The sequence below is a fragment of the Sphaeramia orbicularis genome, chromosome 14, assembly GCF_902148855.1.
Source record: "Sphaeramia orbicularis chromosome 14, fSphaOr1.1, whole genome shotgun sequence".
Taxonomy (NCBI): Eukaryota; Metazoa; Chordata; class Actinopteri; order Kurtiformes; family Apogonidae; genus Sphaeramia; species Sphaeramia orbicularis.
The window spans coordinates 27,878,882-27,902,749 of NC_043970.1; the positions used below are offsets into that span (position 1 = coordinate 27,878,882).

At 38.4% G+C, this 23,868-nt stretch overlaps 1 protein-coding gene across 2 annotated transcripts; it reads left to right on the forward strand.

Moving 5' to 3' along the window:
* The first annotated feature begins 9,473 nt into the window (after positions 1–9,473).
* Positions 9,474–19,890, forward strand: LOC115432533 (7SK snRNA methylphosphate capping enzyme-like). 2 transcript variants are annotated; one of them, XM_030153420.1, is made up of 5 exons: positions 9,474–9,793; positions 10,471–12,299; positions 15,621–15,839; positions 15,932–16,055; positions 16,150–19,890. In XM_030153420.1, exons 2-5 carry the CDS (start codon positions 10,518–10,520, stop codon positions 16,182–16,184), a joined length of 2,160 nt encoding a protein of 719 aa, XP_030009280.1. In that variant the 5' UTR covers positions 9,474–9,793; positions 10,471–10,517; the 3' UTR covers positions 16,185–19,890. The 2 variants fall into 2 exon arrangements, with proteins under 2 accessions (XP_030009280.1, XP_030009279.1); XM_030153419.1 differs by lacking the exon at positions 9,474–9,793 and adding an exon at positions 9,800–9,921.
* Positions 19,891–23,868: the final 3,978 nt, after the last annotated feature.

Consider the following 23,868-nt stretch of genomic DNA (forward strand, 5'->3'; position numbering starts at 1 on the left):
TGTGGGAGAATCATTGTCTGGCTTGACAATGCACAGCCCTACATTCCATCATTAAAAATATTATGTATGCCCATATGAATGTGGAAAATTTCATCAGTGCTTATGTTCAGCAGCTCGATGATCCTTCTTCATCAGTCCAGGAAGAATATATCATTGCACAAAATGGTAGTGGTAAATTTGAGATGATAGCTTCTTTGGTCTAGAATCAAATAATCACAGCACTGGTCAATCACTACTGTATACAGCATATCAAATTATGGTTTAGATGATCATATTATGGTAGAGCTCTGTCTGCCTAGGGAACAGAAGCAGAGGGAAGCTTCAGAGAGACATGCAAGCCTCGCAGGAAATGATGATATACGAGAAGAGATGAAGTGTGGAGGTGAACAGGTCAACCTCGCTTTGTGCTACAAGCATCAACAAAATTTCTCACCTACAGAGCCAGAAAGTCCTTCCCGTAACAACTATGTGATTTTCTTTTAGTCATTGCTGACACCAGTTCAGGGGTAATGACAGGTCTTATACATCAGAGTGGTATGAACTCAAGTTTTTTGACCACAACATTAGAAAACAGCTTTTTAAATATTCAGATTGAGATTCTCTTCAATGCGGTGCTGCAATAAAAGACTCTGCAGCAAAAAATGTGTATCTTATACTTTCACTGCAATGTTTTAAAGGCTGAGCTACAGCAATCAACCAGTTACTTGTAAGATGTAACATCAACTAGCAACTATTTGGACTGAACCATGTTTCTTAAAGTTAGGGTCCTAAAAAGGGTTGCGGGCATGTTTTTACTGGGTTGCCAACTAGCCAGAAAATCATTAGCAATAATATGATATGATTATTTTTAAATGTTCTCTGGAAAATGTTTAAATATTGACTTCATCAAAGCTGTGGGAAATGTAGAGAAGAGGTGTCCGTTGTATCAGACAATACAAGATGAAAATAATATAAAAGATCCAACAAGAAGAAAATGGCATAATGGACATGATGTAAAAGACGTAGCAAGACAAAAATAATGTACAAGGTGCAATAACAGGACTGTTAATGACATAACAGGACAAAAATGACATAAAAGATGCAACAAGTAAAAACAAGCAAACAAGTTAAATTTCATAAAAGACACTGAATTACATTTGAAAAACAGGTTTTCAGTGACAGTGTTTGACTAAAATGTAGATTTGCAATAATTCATTATTTTTTGTAAGACTGGTTCTCAAGTAGACACCAAATTCCTCCTTCAGGATTCAAGCTGAAAAGTTTACTTAAAGAAAAAGTCTATTTCACTGATTCTTTAATCTATTAGACCAAAAAAGACAGATGAGAACATATTAGGGTTATTAGGGTTTGAGAAACACTTATTGCCTTTTAACACTCTTTCTTGGACCTTTTAAAGACCAAGCCATGCCACTTATATTTGCTTCAGATAATCAAAACCAAATTAAAAAATTACTCTTACATTTGCAAATATGCATTCAAGCATTAACCGCAATTTTCAATATTCTCTAAAACTGTGGTACAGCTATGGAGAGTATATTATTATAAATGCTCTTCATTTTACCACATCAGATTAACTTCTGTAAGCCCTGCACCAGTAACTTGGCATGTAAAAGATAATAGGTCACGCTCGTCCATGCTACAGCTACAACAGGAAAATGACTTTTTGTATGTGCTGGTACAGCAGAGATTACCCCCAAAGGAAAATAATTGAGGTCAGTGGGCCTCGATCGTGCTGATCATGGGTAACCTATTGATAGATTACTGTATATATGGTCTCATTAGGGGCATTTTTCAGAAGGAAACATGCTCAACAGGAAAGTAAGTACTGACAGCAGAGGACAGTAATTACGGATTACACAGTGGTTTAATATGTGTGTGTGTGTGTGTGTGTGTGTGTGTGTGTGTGTGTGTGTGTGTGTGTGTGTGTGTGTGTGTGTGTGCACTTATCACCTTGCTCATTTTGCCAAATTTTCAAAGTAGGCTAAATGTTACACTTTTCAACCTGCTTATTCAAAGAGGATGATGAGGTTAGCACAGTTGATCTTTTGCATCATGTCTGCTAGTTTGCACCATCACCTAAATCTTTAACCCTCAACAATTATGTGGTTATAGGAGTAGTGTATGTGCGGGGTTGTATTGAGGAGGGGGTTGTATTGACTTTTGAAGTATCATAGTCTGCTCTATCTGCAACCACTTGCTTGCTGATGAATGTGAACAGGTTCTCTGCATAATGAAGTAGGACATAATCAGGTTGAGGGCTTTGTTCTGATATAATATCTAGTTTGTTTGCACACAAGGTTGTATCACATGAACCCAGAGGATATTCAATAAGATGAACTGGTCATTTATTCTAAATTTGTTTTTGACTATTATTCTTAGCTCGCTTGGAAAGACAGCTAGCAACACTTATGGTGAAAAATGAATTCATATTCATATTAGTGTTTTTTATGTGTTTGTATAAGACTTAAGTGCTGGAAAAAACTGGAAGGGCTAGAGCAGACGATAAATTTCACTAAAGAAAATTAAAGGGGACCAACTACAACTTTATCATCATAACTGAGAAAAGTCATTCAGGCTACAGTCACACTGGTCACACGCAGGTCCTCATGATCAATTCAGTTTTTGGCTGAAATATGTCTTTTTTTTTTTGCGTGGTTCTTCAATTGATAATTCAAATGCGACTGCCATCAGACTCATGTGTAAACAGTTTATGGTCCCAAAGTAGCCTACATGCGCAGAAGAAGATGTGACGTCACATGCGGCACGCAGTGTTTATGGAAGTATGGACGTTATGGAAGTATGGATTTTGCTGGGTCCTTCCTCCGCCAACACAGAACTGTGACGTCTGTTGCATTTCAATGATATCAAAGTCAAAAGAAATGCGGCATCACTGTCCAGACTGAAAACATGAGATATGTATCTGATTTAGGACCACATATGAAAGTGGCCAAGGTCTGATTTGATTGATTGATATGATTTGTGTCATAAAAAATGAGATATGGGTCACATATGGGCAAAAAAGTCAGATTTGCCTGCGCTGTTGCCTGCAATGTGAACAGAGCCTTAGTTCTGATATTCTCAACATTGTTTTCTATTTATTTGATTTAGATGGAGCCTAAAATGGCTTGGATCCGGAACCATAGCCTTATAGTAGTAGTGAAAACCCTGCATTTCACAGTGAAATATATCTAATAACCAAATTAACCAAGGAATTTTTAGAAATCTGTACAAAATATTGGACTGAAGATGTTACATTTCAGCTGTTTCTTTGATTTTTTTTTGTTCAATTTCTAAACTAGAGTTACATATATCTGCCAATGCCCTAGATTCCCATAATTCAATCAAACTAAAAGAGGAAAAGGTCAACCAATCAATCAATGACTCAAATTTTATTTATATAGCGCCAAATCATAACTAAAGTTATCTCATGACACTTGGTCAAACCCAGACTCTCAAAACGTCTACAAACTTAATTTCCAAAAATTAACTGGTTCACTCTTTCATGATATTGCAGTAGTTTTTATATAATCCTGCTGATAGACCACTCATCCTCCATGGTGGAGGTAGTTACAGTTGACTCTGATGTTGCTGTTGAATATTGGATAGTGATTGTTGAAATATAACTTAAATCTTTCTCATATGATTAAATTACTGTTTATCACAGAAGCAACATGACAACTCATCTAGCCTTGATATTCTGGTTTCATTTTCACATGATGGCGTGAAACTATGTACTATCTTTATTTACAGTACACGGTAAAGGCAGGTGCAAGGGAAAGGTGTGTATTTCTAGTTCCAGTGGGTTTTTTTTTCTCAAAATGAGACTGAAAGCTCATTTATTATTTGATTTAAAATTGTGTTAAGATGCAATTACATTTACCAGTCAGGGTTATTAATAAACAAATTTTTACCAACTATAGATATGGTCTATAAAACATATAAATTGCCTGATGCATATCTTGTTTTGTGTGCATTTTTGTGAATTTCTGTTCACAATCATACAGTCAAATAACACTGGTTCCATAAATATAAACTTTAACACATGTACTTTTGCCATGTAAAAACCACACATCTTATTAATTCAAAACACTCTGCAAGGACAAAGACTCTGATGCTGCTGAGATGATGCTCAGAGGCGCACCTTTGAATGTAAAACAGGGATCAAGAGGCAAATCAGTGGCCTCTGGGGAATGTGGAAGGGGCTTTTTGTGTCTGCTTTTAAGGATGTTCAGTTGCTTAAACTAATATTAAAAAATGCCAGCTGATGCAGAAGGTTCTTGATTCTCAGTACACTTTTGAAAGGGCTGCTTGGGAAAGAGGGGCAGCATTAGCAAAACTCAATATGAAAAAAATCCACTATATAGTTTCTTGAGAAATAGGTCATACTTTTCAGTCACCTTCCATTCACCATTTGAATGTGCAACAGGGTCATGATGGATACTCACATACCAAAGTGTCCAGGTTCCCTTCACCTTTATGTTTTGAATATATACCGCTTTTACTCACTTGCTTGTCCTCAATCAAGCCTTGTGTCAATATTAATCAGTGCATAGTCGGCCTCAAACAGGAGCACCTATCAGCTCTCAGAGGGCACCACAGCACAAAAGTCCTATCTATGACAGCACTAGACTGAACAAGCCCCTCCCCCTGACAGCTGGCTTATTGTGAGCTGCGCCACTGAAGCGGCCTTGTTTCCCTTTGCTTGGACAGTTCAATAACTAATCTCAATGCACCCAGCAGCATGAAGCTTTGAAAACGAGTAGCGCAGGTCTAATGGAAAGTCATCATCTGTCTGTGGGTTACCTGCAGTTCACATGAGGATTCAAAGGGCTCACAAACTGTGCACACACCTACACAGCACAATAACAGCCAACAAAAATGAAATGAATTACCATATAAGTTTTTGCTTGAGGACTCAACTCCTTATAAGATGTTTTAGAGGCTTTTTAAGAGAGCCTCTTCTTCAAAATGCCCTTGTGTGATACATGTCTAAGCCCTTTTTCTATAATTAAACAAACCCAGTGTTTTAACAAAGCAGCAGTTCACTCTAAACTAATGCACCACCCTTAATCATGAATGTGCACCCCAATGATTCAATCAATAACATTTATTTCACTTTGTGCAAAATAATTTGGTTTGTAATCAAATTTATTTTATCAAAGGTTATCATGGAACATATGCAATTATTCTTCCCAAGATTACAAATGACATTTTGATCTGTCATTGTATAGTAGCCCTATGATAATGCAGTTGAGAAAGGGCATCTAGTTTGGTCTCCAATCTTCAGTTCATTTGTCCATCTGGCAGACACACAATTCTGAATAAGCCTAGTGGGAATGGGCCATGTCACCAAGCTATACTAATTAGCCTATGGACGGTAGTCCATGTCCCCCCTTCTGTTGGGTATATATGAAGAATCACTAGGTGAATATTAACAGGATTAATTAGAATCAGTCATATACAAGGCTAAAATGTAATGCTTTTTATTATTTATGGCCAGGCCACTCTTGTAAAAGAGATTTTTAATCTCAATGAGGGTTCCTGGTGAAATAAAGTTTATATAAAATCAAATCATGTGAGATGTAAGAACTTTAGCAATATTTTCAATTCAGCTTTATTATAAAAAACATGTTTGGCTAAATGGCAAACAGAATGGATTTAAGTTTAAGGAAACTTTTTGTAACATTTTAAATCTACTGACAGAGAAAGGATGAAATATAAATTTTTATCTTTCTTGTCACTGTATCACTAATAATTTTTCAAATACTCTGTAATCTGTGACCTATATATCTTAATATACTTGGGGAAAATGACAAAAAAGGGCACATTTGCCTGTCAAGTCACACTCAGTCAATTAAAGCAGAGTGACATTGCACATTTCATCTGAAAAGAAGTGAGCAGACCAAGCGGTGAATCTTCCTGATGTTACCGAACACAGGCCACACGCGCAGCCCCTCCCTTTGTCGCATGTAGGCTAATGAACAGCAGGCTCGTGCTCTTGATGAAGAAGCCTTTTGGGCCACAAGAATCATGTGTACTCACCACTTTCTGCTTGGACACACACAAACAATGGGACGTGTCTGGAGTGCTTGGGGCCCAAACCCTGAGGAAGGGCAGATGGTGCCCGGGATCGAGGACCGCACCCCCATTAACATGAGAAAAGAGAGGGCCAGAGGCGGGGGAACAGGTACCCTCTCTGCTATTTTCCCCATCTATAGAGCTTAGTAAGGGGGTGACTCATTTACCCAACAGTCTGTGGCACAGATCTGAAACCCAATTACGAGCATGCTGTCACCTCGACTCAGTGAATATTAAGTGTAAGGATCCCATCTGAAAAGACACTGTCCCAAACACTGTAGACATGTTTTTTTTTTTTGTTTTTTTTTTTACCCATTTCAAGATATACTGAGTTCCAGTTAAAAAGTAATTATTCTAATTTGCACTGGGGAATAAGAGTAGTCATTTAAAAGTAATGCAATCCAGTAGCAACCACCATACAAAATAGAAAAACTTTAATTTTCTAAAATGTCTTGGAGCAGAATTAATTTTTCCTCAGTTTTCAGTCATCATGTGAGCTCAAATGCTGATGTTCACTCTATAGTATCAAAAAATAAAAATAAAATAAACAGCATAAAAATCTTTTATGGTTTCCATATGCTTTTCAAAATAAAACCTTGCCAGCTTCCCTGGGGGCTGGCAGTGTTTTCTTTTCTTTTCGCTAGAGGCATCTTTTACCCAAAAACATAAACAGTCCTGTTGCCACAGCTGCAGATTTCGAGTGCTGGGGCCTCTCTGTGGGTGAAGTGAGGCCACTCTGTTGTTTTGACCCATTAATCATATGAACCACATGTAAGAAGACCTATTTTCCATGGCTACTACTCTCTTAAGAGAATGATCTTTTCTATATTTCAGCCAAAATTTACTTTGAAATGACCATGTATTAAAACTCAACACCCAAACAATACAATAATCTAATTATTCTGATAAACATTTTCCATAATCATAGATACAACAATAGGGGGAAAGAGAGAGGGTCAGTCAGAGAACTACATTTCTACTTAATAGCTTTTCTACAAGTGACAGCATGTTGTTAACCACATATATGTCTCCCTCTAGTGGCTACTTCTGGAACAGATAATGTCTCCTCTCCTACAATGATGTCACAGACATGACTAACTTTTCAACATTTGATACTAATCCCTTATGTCACAGTTGAATTGAGTGCAGAGGAAATGTCCCTTCATGCTCTCCTCCTTTGCTCTGAGCCCTGAATTAAGGAGACTGTGCTGCAAATCAATAAAGCATGTTTGAAATATTTAATATACAAGCTCAGTTAAGGTGGACTGATCACAGGTGTGCAATGAGAAGTTATCTGGTGATGTCGTTATTCATTCATTCCTTCCTTCATTTTCTGAACTGCATATTCCTTTGGAGGGTTGTGGGGATGCTGCTGAAATCAGGGCACACCCTGACTGTGTTGCCAGTTCAAAACCTATAACTTTTATACATAAAATTTGTCTGATATTAAACTCTGCTTGCCAGTGAAATGGTGCCACACAAATACACGCAGACTCTAATGCTATACTTTTCACTCACAAATGATCACCTGCAGACATACTTGTCATTAACCTGGGTTAGTCTGAATAAAGTCGGCCACTTCATGCAAACCATTAACATATGTCATAACACATGGAAATGAACCTCAGCTCCAAATGATACCTGGCACTGCAAGTTTTTAGGTTTGCATTTATTAACTCCTTCCGCAAAGAAAGCTTATGACGTTGTAACCATTTGCGCATCTGTCTGTCAGCATGGTTTATCAACCACACTAGATTTCATAAAACTGAGCAGAAGGGTAGGGCATGGGCCCAGACTGAAACTATTATATAACTCCAGAAAAACAAGTGTATCTAAGACATTTTTTCTTTACACATTTTCTAATCTTACAAGATATGGAGTTACATACAGTTACAGGACTGTGGGACTTATATGCTCTCAAAGTGTCTTTCTTGTTTCCTATGGTGTCATGAAACCACACATGAAGTGCATAATCACATAAGTAAGCATCATGATAAGATACAGAGCAAGTGTGGTGTGATCATTTTCTATGACGCTACCCTCCTTCCTCAGCAGAATTTCCTCTAAGGTCACAACTAAAGTACTATTTTCAGATTTAGACTCAAGACATTAGTCAGGGGAGCTACAGCGGGTGAACATGCTTACCTTAATGACTGCAGCCCTTGAGGTTACTGTAATGGTGTCATTATAGCCAACTCACCTACAAGTGGTTTTTGGACTCAGACTGCAGTCATGGCAGTGACACTGTAATGAACCAACCAGTGTGAAATGTCACTGAAAAAAAAAACCTTTTCAAATCAACAACATAATTTCACGATACATCATGTAAAGCATTGTGCGAATCAACGTACCATGAGCTGGGAGATGCATTTAGACTACAACTGCACCTATACAGACAGAAAACAAGTTTGTTACATTGTCAAAAATGATATATATATATTTTTTTTAATGGAATAATACTGTTTAATATATTTTCAATGCAAAGAATGAAACTGATGTGCTGTAGAGTTTATATTTACTGCTAATTTTAAACTCTTGTGCTTAGTTGGGCTTTTACAAGAACAATATAACCAAAACAGCCTTTAAATGATCAATATGTTAATACTACACCATACAACACAATTAAATACATATACACAACTGTCACAACAAGCAGTTACATGACAAACATATTTACATTACACTACACAGTACCACAGAACCAGCACTACTTAATAACAACAATAAGACCCTACAAGACAAATATAATCCTGTCGAGACACGAAGAAGTAGTGGGGAGAGTTTCTTTTTGTTAATTATTTATTTTCAGTTTAGTTGCTCATAATGCAAAATACACATCTTATCCTGAGTAGACTGTCCTTGTGGACAGCAGTTTCACAGCTTTACTTAAATAAATGTATAGGAAAAAACTTTTGCATCGTACTTTTATCAAATAGAGGTATTATTTAATGTAAAATAGACTAAACTTTTCCTTTCTGGATCTCAAATATGTCTATTTGTGTGTGGAGGCCTACTTTATTTGATCCTACTTGAAACAGGCCTTTCTTTGGGTTGTGGTGTGTGTTGTAGGGTAGTTAGTTGGCTGTAGTTTGTCTATTAGTAGATGACTTCTGTTCACTTAATTTTTTTTTCCAGCCTGCTCAAAAACACCTCATGTTTTCATTCTCTCCCTGCAAGTTTAGGAGTGAAAGTTACCTGAAGGCATCACCCTGGGCCCTGGATATAAACACAGGCAAAGTGTTGTGTAAACTGCTGTTTATGTATTAAATGATAGTTAGTTTCAGGCCTTATCTGAACCAGGTAGATATGTGGTGCTTCTCATTATAATAGAGCTCAGACCGAGCCCTCCTCACCACATCTCGGGCTGGAGTCTCAGATCCCCGCCCCAGTCATCTGTGGCTGGAACTCGGAGCCCGGATGCGCCGCCATGCCGACTCTCCCAGCGAATGGAATAATTTATTCACCAACCTGCCTGACACTGGGCGACTAGGAGTTGACTCAAGAAGTCAGCAAGGCAGTTTGGAGGACAGAGGAGCTTTTGGACGGGGGCAGACTACCACAAAAGACCCGTGCCGTGTGTGCTTCTGTGGCTGTGACTGCCACGGCTGCATCGGCGTGGGGGTACTTGTGTGTATTAGCTTAGCTACGTTAGCGTTAGCTCGAGTGGAGAGTGCGGGGTAGTGACAGTCCGGCCGGAGGCGGGGAGAACGGAGAGGTGAGACTGTTATTTTGATGGTGACTGCACTGTAGACTGTACGTGTATAGGTGGCCATCTGCTACATAGTACCACTTCAACAAATGCGACTCTTGGTTTTAGAGGTGTTCAGGAAGCAGCTTATCGAGGTGGGTACTTGACCGTTTGTCTAACGTTTGTTGGCCGGAATGAAGCTAACGTCAACGTTTACTCGACGTTCTTGTCTTCTGGCCCGCGGTACAGCAGCTAGGTGCTAACAGGCTAACTAGTAAACTGTCCAACACAGGGAGTCCCAAACTTTTTCCACAGCAGTGACCCGTGATGTCAGAAAGCTTATCTAATAACGGTTTAATCACACGGAACATGCACATTAAAGGAAGACTTTTCGCATCAGTCTTACACTATGTTTATAATGTTTATGTATCAGTGTTTTATCGTTACATCCTGTTGTGCAAATTTGCTTTCAGTGACCACGATATTGAGTAATGTTAGGAAAAATATATATATTAACGTTGAACTTGTGCAAAAAAAGACTAACTAGTTGTAGTTGCCAGCTAAGATTGGTACAAGTCAATAGTTTGCAACTATCAGTGTGTGCTGTTGCAGCAGTAATATGTTTATTATATTTACAAAGCTCTAAACCACTAAAGTGAGTATGTCACAATGTTTACACTAACCTGCATTTTCTGCCATTTCAGATCCAGAAAAACTTTCATGTCTGCATCCATTTTGGAAATCACTAGAGATGTCTGTTGATGAGGAGACTGTAAAAACTGGCAGTCCTCAGGCCAGTTCAACTTCATCTCTACAGCTGTCAGAATGTACTGGAGGTTACGGTAATATATCAGCAATTGTGGAGGGTACTGCAGCCACACCTGACTTTGCAGCTGCCTGTCCTGTCCCAGGCTCTGCAGCTTCACCAAAACACACCAGCACAACTGACACTCTTAGCCCCTCAGAGAACACTGGACAGAGAGCCAGAGGGAATGAAAATAACATCAATCGCAGGAATAGCTTTCATCATTCCAAACAACAGCAACAGATGAAACTAACAAAGCGCCGCAACACAGCAAATCCAAGCTTCAAGCATCCGACATCTGGCAAGAGGAGACGAAGGGCCAACTCTGAGAGTGACTCTGTCCTTCCCACCAACTTCCTCTTAGGTGGAAATATTTTTGACCCACTGAATCTCAACAGCCTGCTAGATGAGGAGGTCAACAAGGCACTGAATGCAGAGACGCCCAAATCCTCTCCCCTGCCAGCAAAGAGTCGAGACCCAGTGGAGATCCTCATCCCAAGAGACATCACAGATCCACTCAACCTGAACAGTGGAATAGCAGACAGCAGCTTTTTGATTTCTCCATACAAGAGTGGAGGCAGGAAGAGACATCGCAACAGACACCATGGAGGAGGTGGAGGTATTTCAGCCACACAGGTCAACCTCCCAGAATCAGGGAGAAATGAGGTAAAAAGTGGCTCCTGTGCACCACTTCCAGGTACTTTAGCTTCGTGCTCCACACTAGATATCTCCAAAGAATCAAACAGTTTCTCCAGTATCACAGGAGATTCTCATGAACATTTAACTGACAGCTCAGCTAGTTGCAAAGAGGAGATTACACCAGTATCCTTGGAAGATTCCACTTCCTCCTTATCAGGGGTACCAAATCATCACACAAGCAGACGCAAGCGAAGGCGCAATTCTGGTAAAATTGACCCTCCTGTGACCCATTCTACCCCCCTCGTAAAGTCAGGATCAGACAGGAATAGTAGCACAGGATCTTCTCATTCCTTTCACACACCTAGAGGCGGTCCCAAAACTGGGCCTGGAGGTCGTCCACATCAGCAACCCTACAACCAGGTGAAGGACCAGCAGAGGAAGAAGTTTCAATATGGGAATTACAACAAGTATTATGGTTATCGCAACCCAGGAGCCAGCGAAGACCCTCGAGTCCGTGTGTTCCGTCCAGAATGGTTTGAAGGCAAAGAAGTACTGGATTTAGGTTGCAATTCAGGCCACCTAACACTTTATATTGCCAAAATATTAAGACCTGCTCGTATATTGGGCCTTGATATTGACAGTGGTCTGGTACATGCAGCCCGTAAGAACATAAGGCATTATCTGTCTGAGCTGCAGACCCAAGAGGCCCGGCGTGCAGTGCAGGGGAAAAAGAGCACCAAACAGGAGGAGAGGAATGGAAATGAGAGCCACACAGGCACAGAAAAGAAGCACAATGAAGCTGAGAGCACGGTTGAAAATGGAAAGCCAGTGAAAGGAGAAAGTGGCCCTGCAGAGGCTGTAAATGACAATGACTCGTGTCACACAGATGAGACAGGGACCCAGAGGCAGGACGGCAAAACAGAGGGAACGGGGCAGGAAGATAGTGATTTGCCCCCTGCCGATCATTCTGTGAGTTGCTCTTTTCCTGTGTCCCTACGGATCTCCAGGGGGCCAATCGCTGCACCTCCACTAACAGAAACACCCACATTACAACCAGGGGAGTTCCCTTCCAATGTGTCCTTCATCAAGGTAAGACAGGGTTGTCTATGTGAACAAGTGGTGGTTAGATGTGTGTGTTTGCTGTGTTTCTGCATGTGTGAGACTTAGATCTGTAGATGCTCACATCTTAGATATTCGAACTAACCAATATGCATAGGGTTGGACTGTTAACAGGAGCCAGACAAACTTATTACAAGAAGTGCTGCATCTTAGGAACCATAGACTGACATCATTGCATGACATGATATAATTTATGCACCCACTTCCTTCCTCTGGGACCCAATGAGGATAATAACAATTGTTTTGCCTCTATATTAGGGGTAGCACTGTAGCAGCCAGTTCAGATCTGTTATCCTCTGCAGTGTGCACCAAGACAACACAATACCACAGAACTGAGCTTTACCTTTGACATTTTGAGTGAAAACGTGAGTGAGTGTGTATAAAATAAAGTATTGTGGTGTGTATACTTTACTGGAGGCAAAAAAGATGATTAAATTGTTTATTTCTTTTTTTTTTTTTTTTGTATGATAATGAATTGTAAGCCCGACAAATCCTTGAGAAAATGGCTTGGTGAAGGAGTAATTAAGAGCAGATAAAAATCCTCTTAGAATTTATTGTTAAAATAATTTAGAGAACAGCCTTGTTGACCACCATCTATTATAGTTACATCCTATAATAACACTGAAACACTTAATTAATGTTTAGATTGTTCATTCTGGCTCTGAGGCCAAAGACTGTTTTGTGTGTTTTTCTGCCTGTTGCTCATTTAGCTGTTAGTCTCCTAAACTTTAGGAGACTTTTTTTGTGGCTCTAAATAAGCCAGAGGCTTTATCACTACGCCTACATTTTAAACAGAAATTGGCATTTGTTGTAGGTCTTGAATAAAAAGGATTAGTGTGGTAAACAGTATTGTTTTAACATTAAGCCACCTCACCATATAAGCCCATTAATATTTTATCACACTAACCTTATGAAAAAGAGCATTTACTGGCACATAATTTTATAGCATGAACAAATTATCTGTTGATCAGGGTTCCCAAACACCCTGGAAAACCTGGAAAATGATTGACCAATATTCCAGTCATGGAAAACATATGGAAAAAAGGTCAAATGTCCTTGAAATGGATAAGTTATCCTGGAAAATTATTTAGCCTATCCTCACCCTGCCTTGTGACCTTGTGTGCCTAAACTGAGATGAAATAAAGGAAATTGTTTTTCAGTGATTTATTGAAAATGTACAAATATTTTTAGAGGAAGTGCAGGAGAGAAAGTTGAGTTGGGAATTTCCCAGCTGAACATTGTAACTCCAGTTTGTCATGCTAATGACGTGCTACGCTGTAATCTGTGGGTGTGTTTGCATTATTCTTTGATACAGTTGTCATAATTATTTTTCATAGATAAATTATAGACTGCACATCAAATGTCTGAGTAACAAACAGAAACAATCTGGGTAAATGCAAGTTACAACTGTAGAAAAGAACACTTCCAAAGAATGAGGGGCCACGTATTAGTGTATGATGTGATAACTTGTCTCTGTAGTGGCTGAAAATGTCCTGGAAAAGAATTTCAGGGAAAGAGTGGGAACCTTAACTTGATGCTTTTTCCTTAAATATTCAACATGACTGGTGTGACAGGGGTTAACTATACAAAACCCTTTACTGTTATATTCAACCAAGGATAAAGCCAAAAATATCCCCTTCAGTACAAGTTCTCCAGTGAACTCCTATCAGAAGAGGAGAGAGATGCAGCAAGATGATGTCATTAAAAAGTGCCAGTCAGATAGGTGAATAGATATGATGATCAGGACTATGTCAAATAATCATAACATGACAGCATTGTAAAAACTGTGACAAGCCTAGCTGGAAGCAACACACATTTTGACTGAGGTAGGGACCTTGTAATCCCCTGTGCAGGAAAAACCCTAAGGCTGTCTGTTGTCTAAAGTTGCCTGTAATGTCAGAAACTGAAAGATGACAACAACAACCAGTGTGCTGTTGTGACAGGGAGGCATTTTTAATAACAGCAGATTCTTGTAGATTATGTCACACTGGGCTGAATCTTTGGCAAATATTTCTACAGTTTTCCACTTATCGACACAGTGATCATATATTAAAATGTTTATCCCAAGGTTTCTGAAGGTTTCTTCACTTGAACGGTCCAAGTGCCTCGCAGGCTTTATGTAAGCAGCTACATGAATTGATTATATGAAGAAACCAATGATGTGTTTGAATAAAACTGATAACTGCTTCCTCCTCTCTGTTGAGCATTGGGGGTAATTGCAGTGCAGCACAGAGCTTATCCTGTAAATCATTGAAAAGCCCTAAGATGATTGCCTTAGCCTTCTCAGTCTGTATAATACAGAGTAGATAGAGAGAAACTGGTGTGGAAAGTTATAGGAAAGCATATATTATTACATAAAGAGGGTGTGTTTTAATCCTTATTCCCAACTTTGAAATTTAATATAACTTTAAAGATTTGATGTCAAAGGACCCTGTTTAGCTTTATTGGATGTGATATAAACCAACACCCTTCTATGATTCCCTAAAACTCTCCCAGTAGATCTTTTTACAGCAGACATTTTGGCATGTCATATAAGAGTGCTGGTGTAACTACCAACATTAACAATGACTCTGTGTCATTTAAATGTCCCAGTAAGAGAACATTCAGGGCCAATGCAACTGGATCAGCTCCATAGATTCTAGCCATCGGAAATCTGGTGTGTCGCAGTAATATAACAGTGGTTTTCTACTTTGGCAAGTTAAAAGATGAAGTTAAAACAGACAGCTGTTTAATTCTGAAGATATTGATATTTCATTTTTTGTCTTCCACTTTGGTTTTTTTGGAAGGGGGCTCAAACTAGATGTCTAATTAAAAAAAAAAACGTATTAGCCAATCTTAAATTCTTCAGTTAATCTATAAATCTCTGCATTTTTACATGAATAAAAATTGTACGTCTTTTGCAGGTACTCTTAAGTGTGCGTAATTTGTAAATCAGGAGTTTACAGAGAAATGTACCACATGCAGTAGTAGCTGAATGTGATGTGGTTATCCTCTAGAGTAGCTCCTGGATTTTGTATTGATTGCATGACTTGGTCACAAGATACTCTGGAACATCAGTGTTTTTATCAGAAATATGGAGTAAAAATTGCATAAATGGGTGTTGTATTGTTTATACAGGTATTCCAATATGCCTAAAGCTGAACCTATGGTAATACTGCATCTGTTCGTGATTTATATTGGATTCACACCCACAGTAAATACACCTGGTGCACATACTCATGACTATTCTTTAAATGTTTGTACATAACTGTGTCCTTCATTGAGATTTGCCACATTTCTTCTCTCCTTTAGGCTAATTATGTTCTGCAGAACGATAACCTCCTTTTGACTCAGCATCCAGAGTATGATGTCATCCTGTGTCTGAGTGTTACCAAATGGGTTCACCTGAACTGGGGAGACAGTGGTCTGAAACGGCTCTTCAAGAGAGTCTACCGACATCTCCGTCCAGGAGGCATGTTCATCCTTGAGCCTCAGCCCTGGGAGTCTTACGCCCGGAGGAAGAAGCTAACTGTAAGAGCAAAGCTACCGGGGTTATTCACAGATAGAGCAAACCTTTGTTGGCTGAAAAATACTAAATATCTGTTTTCGCTCTTACTTTATAGGATAACATAAACAGAAATTATCACAACATCCGTCTGAAACCTGATCTGTTTTCATCATACCTTACAAATGAGGTGGGCTTCAGAAGTTTTGAGTACCTTGGAGCCCCCAAGTGTTCAATAAGAGGTAATTCTGTAGTTTATCAGACCAAATTCGTGATTTATTATTCAGCTATTTCTTGATGGCATGTTTATTTTTGTTTGTGTTTCTGTCATGACAGGTTTTCAGAGGCCAATCTACTTATTTCACAAATGACCACTCCTGCCTTGAAGATCTTGAATGTGAGTAGCCTAAACCACCACCACCATACATACAAGCCAGCCCGGTGACCTGCACTGCAAGGAATCATTGGAATGCTAAACAGATACGCCAGATTTTCAGAAGCTGAAGAGGAAATTCACACAGGAACACGGGACCAAAACGTGGATTTGATTTGGAACAGATGAGCTCTGTCAAGATGAGGGACTTATGAGAAGGTTTTGCGACTACAAATTATTGAATGGATTTGGGAATAAACTCAAGGCGGGACTCCACAATGCATAACCTTAAGCCAAACTAGTAGGTTTGGCCAGACTGCTGAGGAGATGCTCCTCTGGTCATTTCCCTGGTCAGTCCAAGTGCTGATGATTCCCCAGTTTGATGCACAGCCACAGCGTGTTTGAGATCCTTGGCCATATATCTTCACTTTTATAACTTTATTCTGTCCTCACTATTACATATATACATTGTGCATATTAGGGTTGGGCGCTAGGAGAGAGCTTTTCAGTCAGCCACCATCAAGCTGCCACCTGCTGAAAGCCTGTGTGTTCAGCATGATCCCACAGCTCCACTTTGTGCCATGTGTAGAAAACTACATTATACTGCTGGTCTGAAAAGCCATTAAAAAAGTATACTTACATGGTGGAGCACAGGGAACTGGGTTTGTCATGCTCAATGCGATACAGGCTATCATGAGGAAAGGCTCATATTACAGGTAATTGTGACTCATGATGGCATCAAAAAGCACCCTGTAGACGCTAATTACCGACGTCACGGCTAAAGTTTCGAAGTATATTGAGACAGAAATAAAATTGCACACATTTTGGTGAAGTTTAAATCAGCCAAATAATGTCCATCAACTCTAGACTTTCGCTTTTGCCAAATATTGATGTTATTTTTGTGTCCCAACCCTAATATATTCCTATATTTTGAGAAAGAGGCAGAATAGCTGAGTGAACTTGAATCTGTTACAGAGCTGTTAAGAATTATAGACATATTTTAATAAGAACAATATTAAGAAAAAGCTCCTAAATTGCACAAACCTAAGAACATATGAAGTGATTGATCAGATAGAGAGAATGATGCACAGGGAGGAAAAGGCACTCAAGTATGCTTAGGGAATAGTGGACATTGCCACCTTTATCACAAAATGAAAAGGTTTGCACAGTTTCCATTCAAGGACTTGTATAAAGGTAATAATGGCCTGATTAGTAAGCCATTTTTTTTTAAATTTTTTTTTCACTTTTTTGTCGTCATAATATATAGACAGAACAAAAACAACCCATTCGCTTTTTGAGAAAATAGTCTCAATGCAACATTCACTCCCTTTATTTTTAAGCTTTATGAGAGTGGACCACCTGCTATCAACATCACTTAATGCCAGGTGAACCAAATCCGTTCTCTGATCAAAGTCATGAGGTACCATAGAAATCCCCAGAAAAGGTTTTTACATAGATCTTCAGTAAAATAATTTTGTCCACCTGCTTGTGTCTGGTTAAATTTCAGGAGTATTGTTTTGATTGTCAAGGCTCAGGCCTGTGTAATGCAGGACACCGTGATTTCCATGACCTTATTTTTTTTTAACTCCATCCTAATGGTAGGGGGCATATTTGAGCCGCATTGACTCACCTAAAGATAATTCAGCACAGAGATCTGAAAACTATTTTACGAGGTAGATCTGTAGCATATAGGTATGTTGGGTTTTTGGGTTGTTTTTTTTTTTTTTTTTTTTCAAGCCATAGCTCAACCTTCTATGTTGTTTACATTGTGTTCCTGGACATGCTGACTGAGAATATAATTGAGTGTGAATTATAGGAGCCTCGCACCTGTTATTGGCTATTCACTACAGCAGCACTTTCATTGTTTAGTGTGGTCTGAAGTTGCACTGATTATATTTTCATATCATCTATATTTGGCAGGCATTAATCCAAACAGCATCAAAATCACTGGTGCTTTTCCAGATACTTTGTAAAAACAAAACGCAGATTAATATTTGTAGGAAATTATTACGAAAAGACTGAAAAATATCCACAGGACTTTTTAAGACTTTATAATTACTAATATGCTGTTTGTATTAAAGCACTGCCAAATTATTATTTATGGGCCCTTTAGTCCCTGATTCTACAACACGTCATTATCAGTTTTGTGTTCGGCTGGAGGACATCCGCTTTTGGTTACGGGAAGCTGATCAGTCTTTGTGATTGTATTTAGGTGTGCATTTATCACCATTCATCTACAGTCTTTTGTTCAAAGTGATTGGGATATAACATCTTTCTGTTTTGGTGACTGGGTCAAATACATTTGGCATACTAGGGTAGGAGATGACTGAGATGTATGTTTCTGTTTTAGTAGAAGATCAGTGTAAATAAGTTTGGAAATTTTATTTTACTGGTGTCAATATTAATTTCATGAATGCTTTTGTAATTTTTTTTCTGTCTTTTTTTGTTTTTCTTTCTGCCAATTTGTGAGTTGATCCCAGGTTACAGTTATTGTCCTTTAAATGGATCGTTAAACCAGTTCTGTAACAACAACTGAATGTGTACATGGAAAAGTTCAGATGTTTGCTTTGTTCTCTCCTGGCAGGTGCATAGATTGTTAGATTAGCTCTTTATTTTTTTTATAAAGTGTTTGAAAGGAGTGTTGGTGTCGCTGCACTCTCATTTCACATTATTTGACACACTTTGGATGTTTTACAATGAGCGATCAATCTTCAAAATGGGAACAAATCTGAATACTTTTTATAATATTTGTGGAATATTGATGAACTAATAAAATAAAGCTTCAGGTTACATTGGAAATTGAAAGTGATCTAGCAACTATTTCATTTGGCCCAAGAGGCACAGGGCACCAAATCTCACCTTTCTCCTAAGCTAAGACAATCAGATTCTCAGGCTTAGATCAGCTCCTGCTGTCATTTTAAAGGCATTTAGCGTTTTATTAGCGTTGTGACGATTTCTGCGACCAGCAAAAACTCTGTCCTCCTCAGTCTGTAATCAGTCCTGTGGATTGAAGTTCAGAAAATCTGAGCATAGTTTTGAGTGTTTGATCCTGGTTTCCATGTCGTAAAGATAAAAATAAAGATAATTCCATTACAAGTGTACTCTCACACATGTTGAAGGTTAATTTATTTTTATATGTGTAATTGCGCAGTTTTAAATAACAACCTGAAAACCAGAGAAGAAACATAACAAGAGAATTGAGAAAAACCAAGAACCCTTAAATACTGACGTTAAGAAAAGCTGTCCTGTGCTTTACTGATGATGCATTGGCTATGATTTTTTTTTTTTTTTTTTGTCTGTGGCACAAATAAGCCCTGATTAAAAAAAAAAAAAAAACAAAGGCTGTGCTTACTTCTGCATTCCTAGTTGTTATTTATTTACATGTTTACCAGACATCATCAAATTGTTCTGTCACTGAAGTTCAATAGAAAAAACACAGGGTGTATTATTTTTATGACACCATTATTCAGCTCTCTGTGTTGACTTTGCACTGATACGACTCGAGGGATTATTGGTTTAGTGAGTTTTAGAGTTAATATTTTACATGTACCATACTTTTGCTAGATTTTTTTTTTTTTTTTTTTGAAAAGTGGTGATAAAACACCCTGGTGTCAGGGAAAGCTTTTACATTTAATGCCTCTGAACAACATGATCTATTTGAATGTTTGTGTTCAATATTTTAACTGATTAAAAGAGAATCCAGATTTGGAGGTTCTGTATTTGCTTATATAATGCATTTAACCACACTGGACGTTTTTTGATGAAATTTAGCTCAAAGAAAGTGTGTTTTCTGTGTCAGGTAGTACAAACACGGAGGCTGGAATACAAAAAATGCTTGCAATGTGCATACGCAAACCAACTATTAACAACTAATGTGCCTTTGTTAGGTTGATGCCAGATTTTTCCACATATGACGTCTCTTTATCTTATTTGTCACTTCATCTTTGAATTTAGAACAGATCCCTTAACTTCAACTGGAAATACAAATACATAACATCAGTTTATGTGAATGAGAAGAAACTGTAAAGGAAGTTAATTAAACACAATAACTGACAAACATGGATCAACCATCTGTGACTTTCAGGCAACAGAAAAACCTCAAAGCTTATTTAATTTGTTATTGTGGAAGATACTTTGAGTTACATCACAAATTAGTTTCATATTAACACAACTTTTTACCGTCTGTTTTTAATAATCCTCCATTTTTACACATTAATTGGAACTGTGTGTTTTTTCCTTCTAGAAAATACATTAAACACAATTACCTTTGGGTCTCAGATGAATTATAGTTAACATGTCTGCGACAGCTTGTCCTTTATAAATAAATGGCCAATATATTCAAATGGTATTTTAAAGTGAATAAACGAGCTGACATCTTTAATCATGTCTGCAGGAGGAAGGAAAATGAACAACAGATAATCAATTATAAGCACTACTAAAGGCTTTCTTTTGCTTAGAAGATTAACACTCTCCATCAGCGCTGTTCATTAATATGTCCCTCGTGTCATTACACTCTGTTTTAAGCTGTTGTTGTCAGCTTTGTGAAGACAGACAGCCTCATGTAAACAGGTTTGTGGGGGTTTGCCCTTTTGTAGTTTAGCCACGCTGCGCTGTCTGAATAGTACAAAGATGCAACCCAGATGACAATGCAGGGCACAATACAGTGGCTCATGTTTACAAATAGCATCCATGCCTTTAACACCTACAGGCCTGGGTCAGTCATCCACCATCTTCAGATCCTGACTCGGTTAAGTTCGATATTCACAGCCAGTGGAGAGTAAAATGTTTAAACTGGTTTATATTTCATCAGCAGATTATTTGATAATGTACATAACATTTATTAGACTAGATATCTGCATTCTTACACTGCTGTTATTGCTTTTACTTGAAGCTAATAAGTTAAGAGGGAAGAGAAGATAAAAAAAAAAAAAACAGCAAACTTTTGACCTGAGCATCAGCAATAGGCAGACATAATGACAATGAATTTGCTTTGCAATCGTGGCGGGCGGATTGTGACATCCGTCTGATCCAGACAATGTTGTCCAGACAGACAGAGTGGTCAGATAACATAAACACAGACAAGAGACATAACACTTCATTCACAAAAGCTCTTTTCCATCACAGCTATTTGGGTCAGTCATTTGTCCGTTATTGTCTCCTGTCAGTACAGTATTGGGTGGAGGTGAGCCAGGCTGGACCCAAACTGCTTTCCATGTTGATATGAGTAAGGTCAGGCCAACAGGCTAATGCAGTGTCTTTACTAAACTTTTTTCGACTGGAAAGGAGGCATTACTCTGCATCACATTTATAAAGTTTGACATGTAATAGCAATAATAATGAGAACACAAACAAACAGTGCATTTTTTCATAGATTTATTAGCAACACTGCATTTCAGAAAAGAAGGTCAGCTGTTTCATCATGTTTCATAATATCAGATGCTGAGCTGGTCATATTGTGGTCAGTTAATGTTAATTAGAAATCTAAATGCAAATTATGCATGTCCACCGCAAAAACACTCATTTTAAAATTCCACACATATTCTGAGTCCAAGTGGGTTGACTGAGGATGAACTTGTCATATCCAGAAGAATGTAGTGCTTCTACTCCTGAAGACATGAGCGGTGACATCCTGCAGGCTTCACTGGATGAGTGGCTGTCGCTAAGAACGCATAGCACAACACCTGGAAATAGATAATAACTTTTACAGATAGCGACTTCATTAGAATACATATATTTCCTGCTCAAATGTTGTGTTTGTAATAAAATAATAGAGCAGAATTTGGGTGTCTCCTGGATGACTTTACCAGGCATACCTGTATTTTCGAGGGCAACCGTGATGGCCAACAATATACTCCTGAGCATAACAGAACCGTCTGCAGAGTCCTCTATACCCACAAGTCCAGTACTGCATTTCTGGATCATTGCCTGTTAAATTATGTAAGAAGAGATCATAAAATGTTATCACAATTCATTTTAAATATGCATTGTCTTTTTAGCCACTTCAAAAAACAAAAAAAAAAGTAGTTGTCAGGCTGAAAACCATCAAAATGTGCTTTGATAATTGGTTTTACACTTCTTCCAAACATCACAAACAGGCCCATTATGAGAACAGTGTACTCTGAGTATTTGCCATATAATGATTTGCTGGATTTTATCTCGCACAGGAAGAAAACAAGTGTATCTGTTGCTTACCCTCCCCAACTGAGAGCATCAGGAGAAGCACAAGGAGAACCAAGCTCAGTCCTTTCATGTTTGGGTACCAATAAGCTTTCAGACACTGCTGTTGGCAGGCTGATGCTGCATTTATACAGCATTTCAAACCACGGGGGAGGAGTCCATCCTGCTCTGTCCAAATGACAATAACAAAGTATCACTGAATGATGGGAGCCTGAGGGTCGCGACCATCAGCTTATTCAGTTTAGTCAACAGCTGCAGCTTCTTGAGAATTTGAGATTGCTTTGGGGTATTTTACAAAGAACTATTCAGTAATTTTCTTTTTTCAATGTGCGAACAAGAGTTTATTATTGAGCAGGCCTGGTGATATAGTGATACTGTAAAACCCCTGTCCTCTTAAAAAAAAAAATGAAAAAAGAAAGAAAATGAAATGATAAAAATCCAAACAAGAAAGGGATGGTTCTGTAGTGGTTTTGTAGTATTGTACTTACATAAACCTCTAGGATTGGACAGAGGAGTAATAAAGCACTGAGAACCCCAGCTGTTACAGTTACTAACTAATCTGTTTGTTTAAGTAAGCAGTACAATTCTTTCTGCCCTGCTGTGTTCGTCCACTGCTCTGCCCACATCTGAATATGGCAGTAGTTCATGTGTTATTGCTGATGCTGTGAAACTACAATCAAACTGCACAAAACACACTGCTCCAGTGACGCAGAGAGGATTGTTAGCAAAACAATAACAAAACAAGGCATGGACATATAGACATTTACATGTATAGCATGCCCCCTAGTGCTTATGTAAAAATTGGTGTTTGCTTATGTATTAGATTAGGTAAAACCACATATTTGTACAAAAAAACACACAATTGGGAGATCTATTCTAAAAATGTTCTTCCAAGCCTTTCTTTTTCTGTAACTGATGTGGGAAAACTGAAAAAAGTATACAAAACACTTCTCAGGACATCAAAATAAGGGTAAACTGTGTCACTGCTGTCACTGAAGGTGTGTTTTCTAAAGGTAGTGAAATACAATGTGAGCCTCACACCTAAAAATGTAATCTCTACATGCATATGGAATCCCCACAGATTTATAACTGCTTGAAACTGTCCACAACTGAAAGTGCTGTGTAATCCAGAACATACCAAATAAAAAGTCGCACACACAATAGTTTGAAGGACCAGTGTTAGTTTTGATCACATGATCCATTCACCGTTGCATAACATGCAATTTGACACACATTTTTTTCTGTCCAGGGTTTAGTTAACCTGCTGATTTACTATTTGTTATCCTGCTTTTTCACCCAGATCTTGCACTGATGATGGGTGAGTCAGACTGCTATGTAAAGTCACATCCAAAAATATTCTCAGTGGGGTTCAGGTCTGGACTCTGTGGAGGCCAATCCATGTGTGAAAGAGATGTCTCATTTTCCTTGAACCACTCTTTACAAATCTGAACCTGATGAATCCTGATATTGTCATCTTGAAATATGTCTGGATCATCGAGGAAGAC

Excerpts from the sequence above, each read along its gene's own strand:
- LOC115432533 (XM_030153420.1), top strand. The coding sequence starts at position 10,518 with ATGTCTGTTGATGAGGAGACTGTAAAAACTGGCAGTCCTCAGGCCAGT. Across the intron at positions 12,300-15,620 it reads CCAATGTGTCCTTCATCAAG|GCTAATTATGTTCTGCAGAA; the intron begins GTAAGACAGGGT and ends TCTCTCCTTTAG. Across the intron at positions 15,840-15,931 it reads CCCGGAGGAAGAAGCTAACT|GATAACATAAACAGAAATTA; the intron begins GTAAGAGCAAAG and ends CTTACTTTATAG.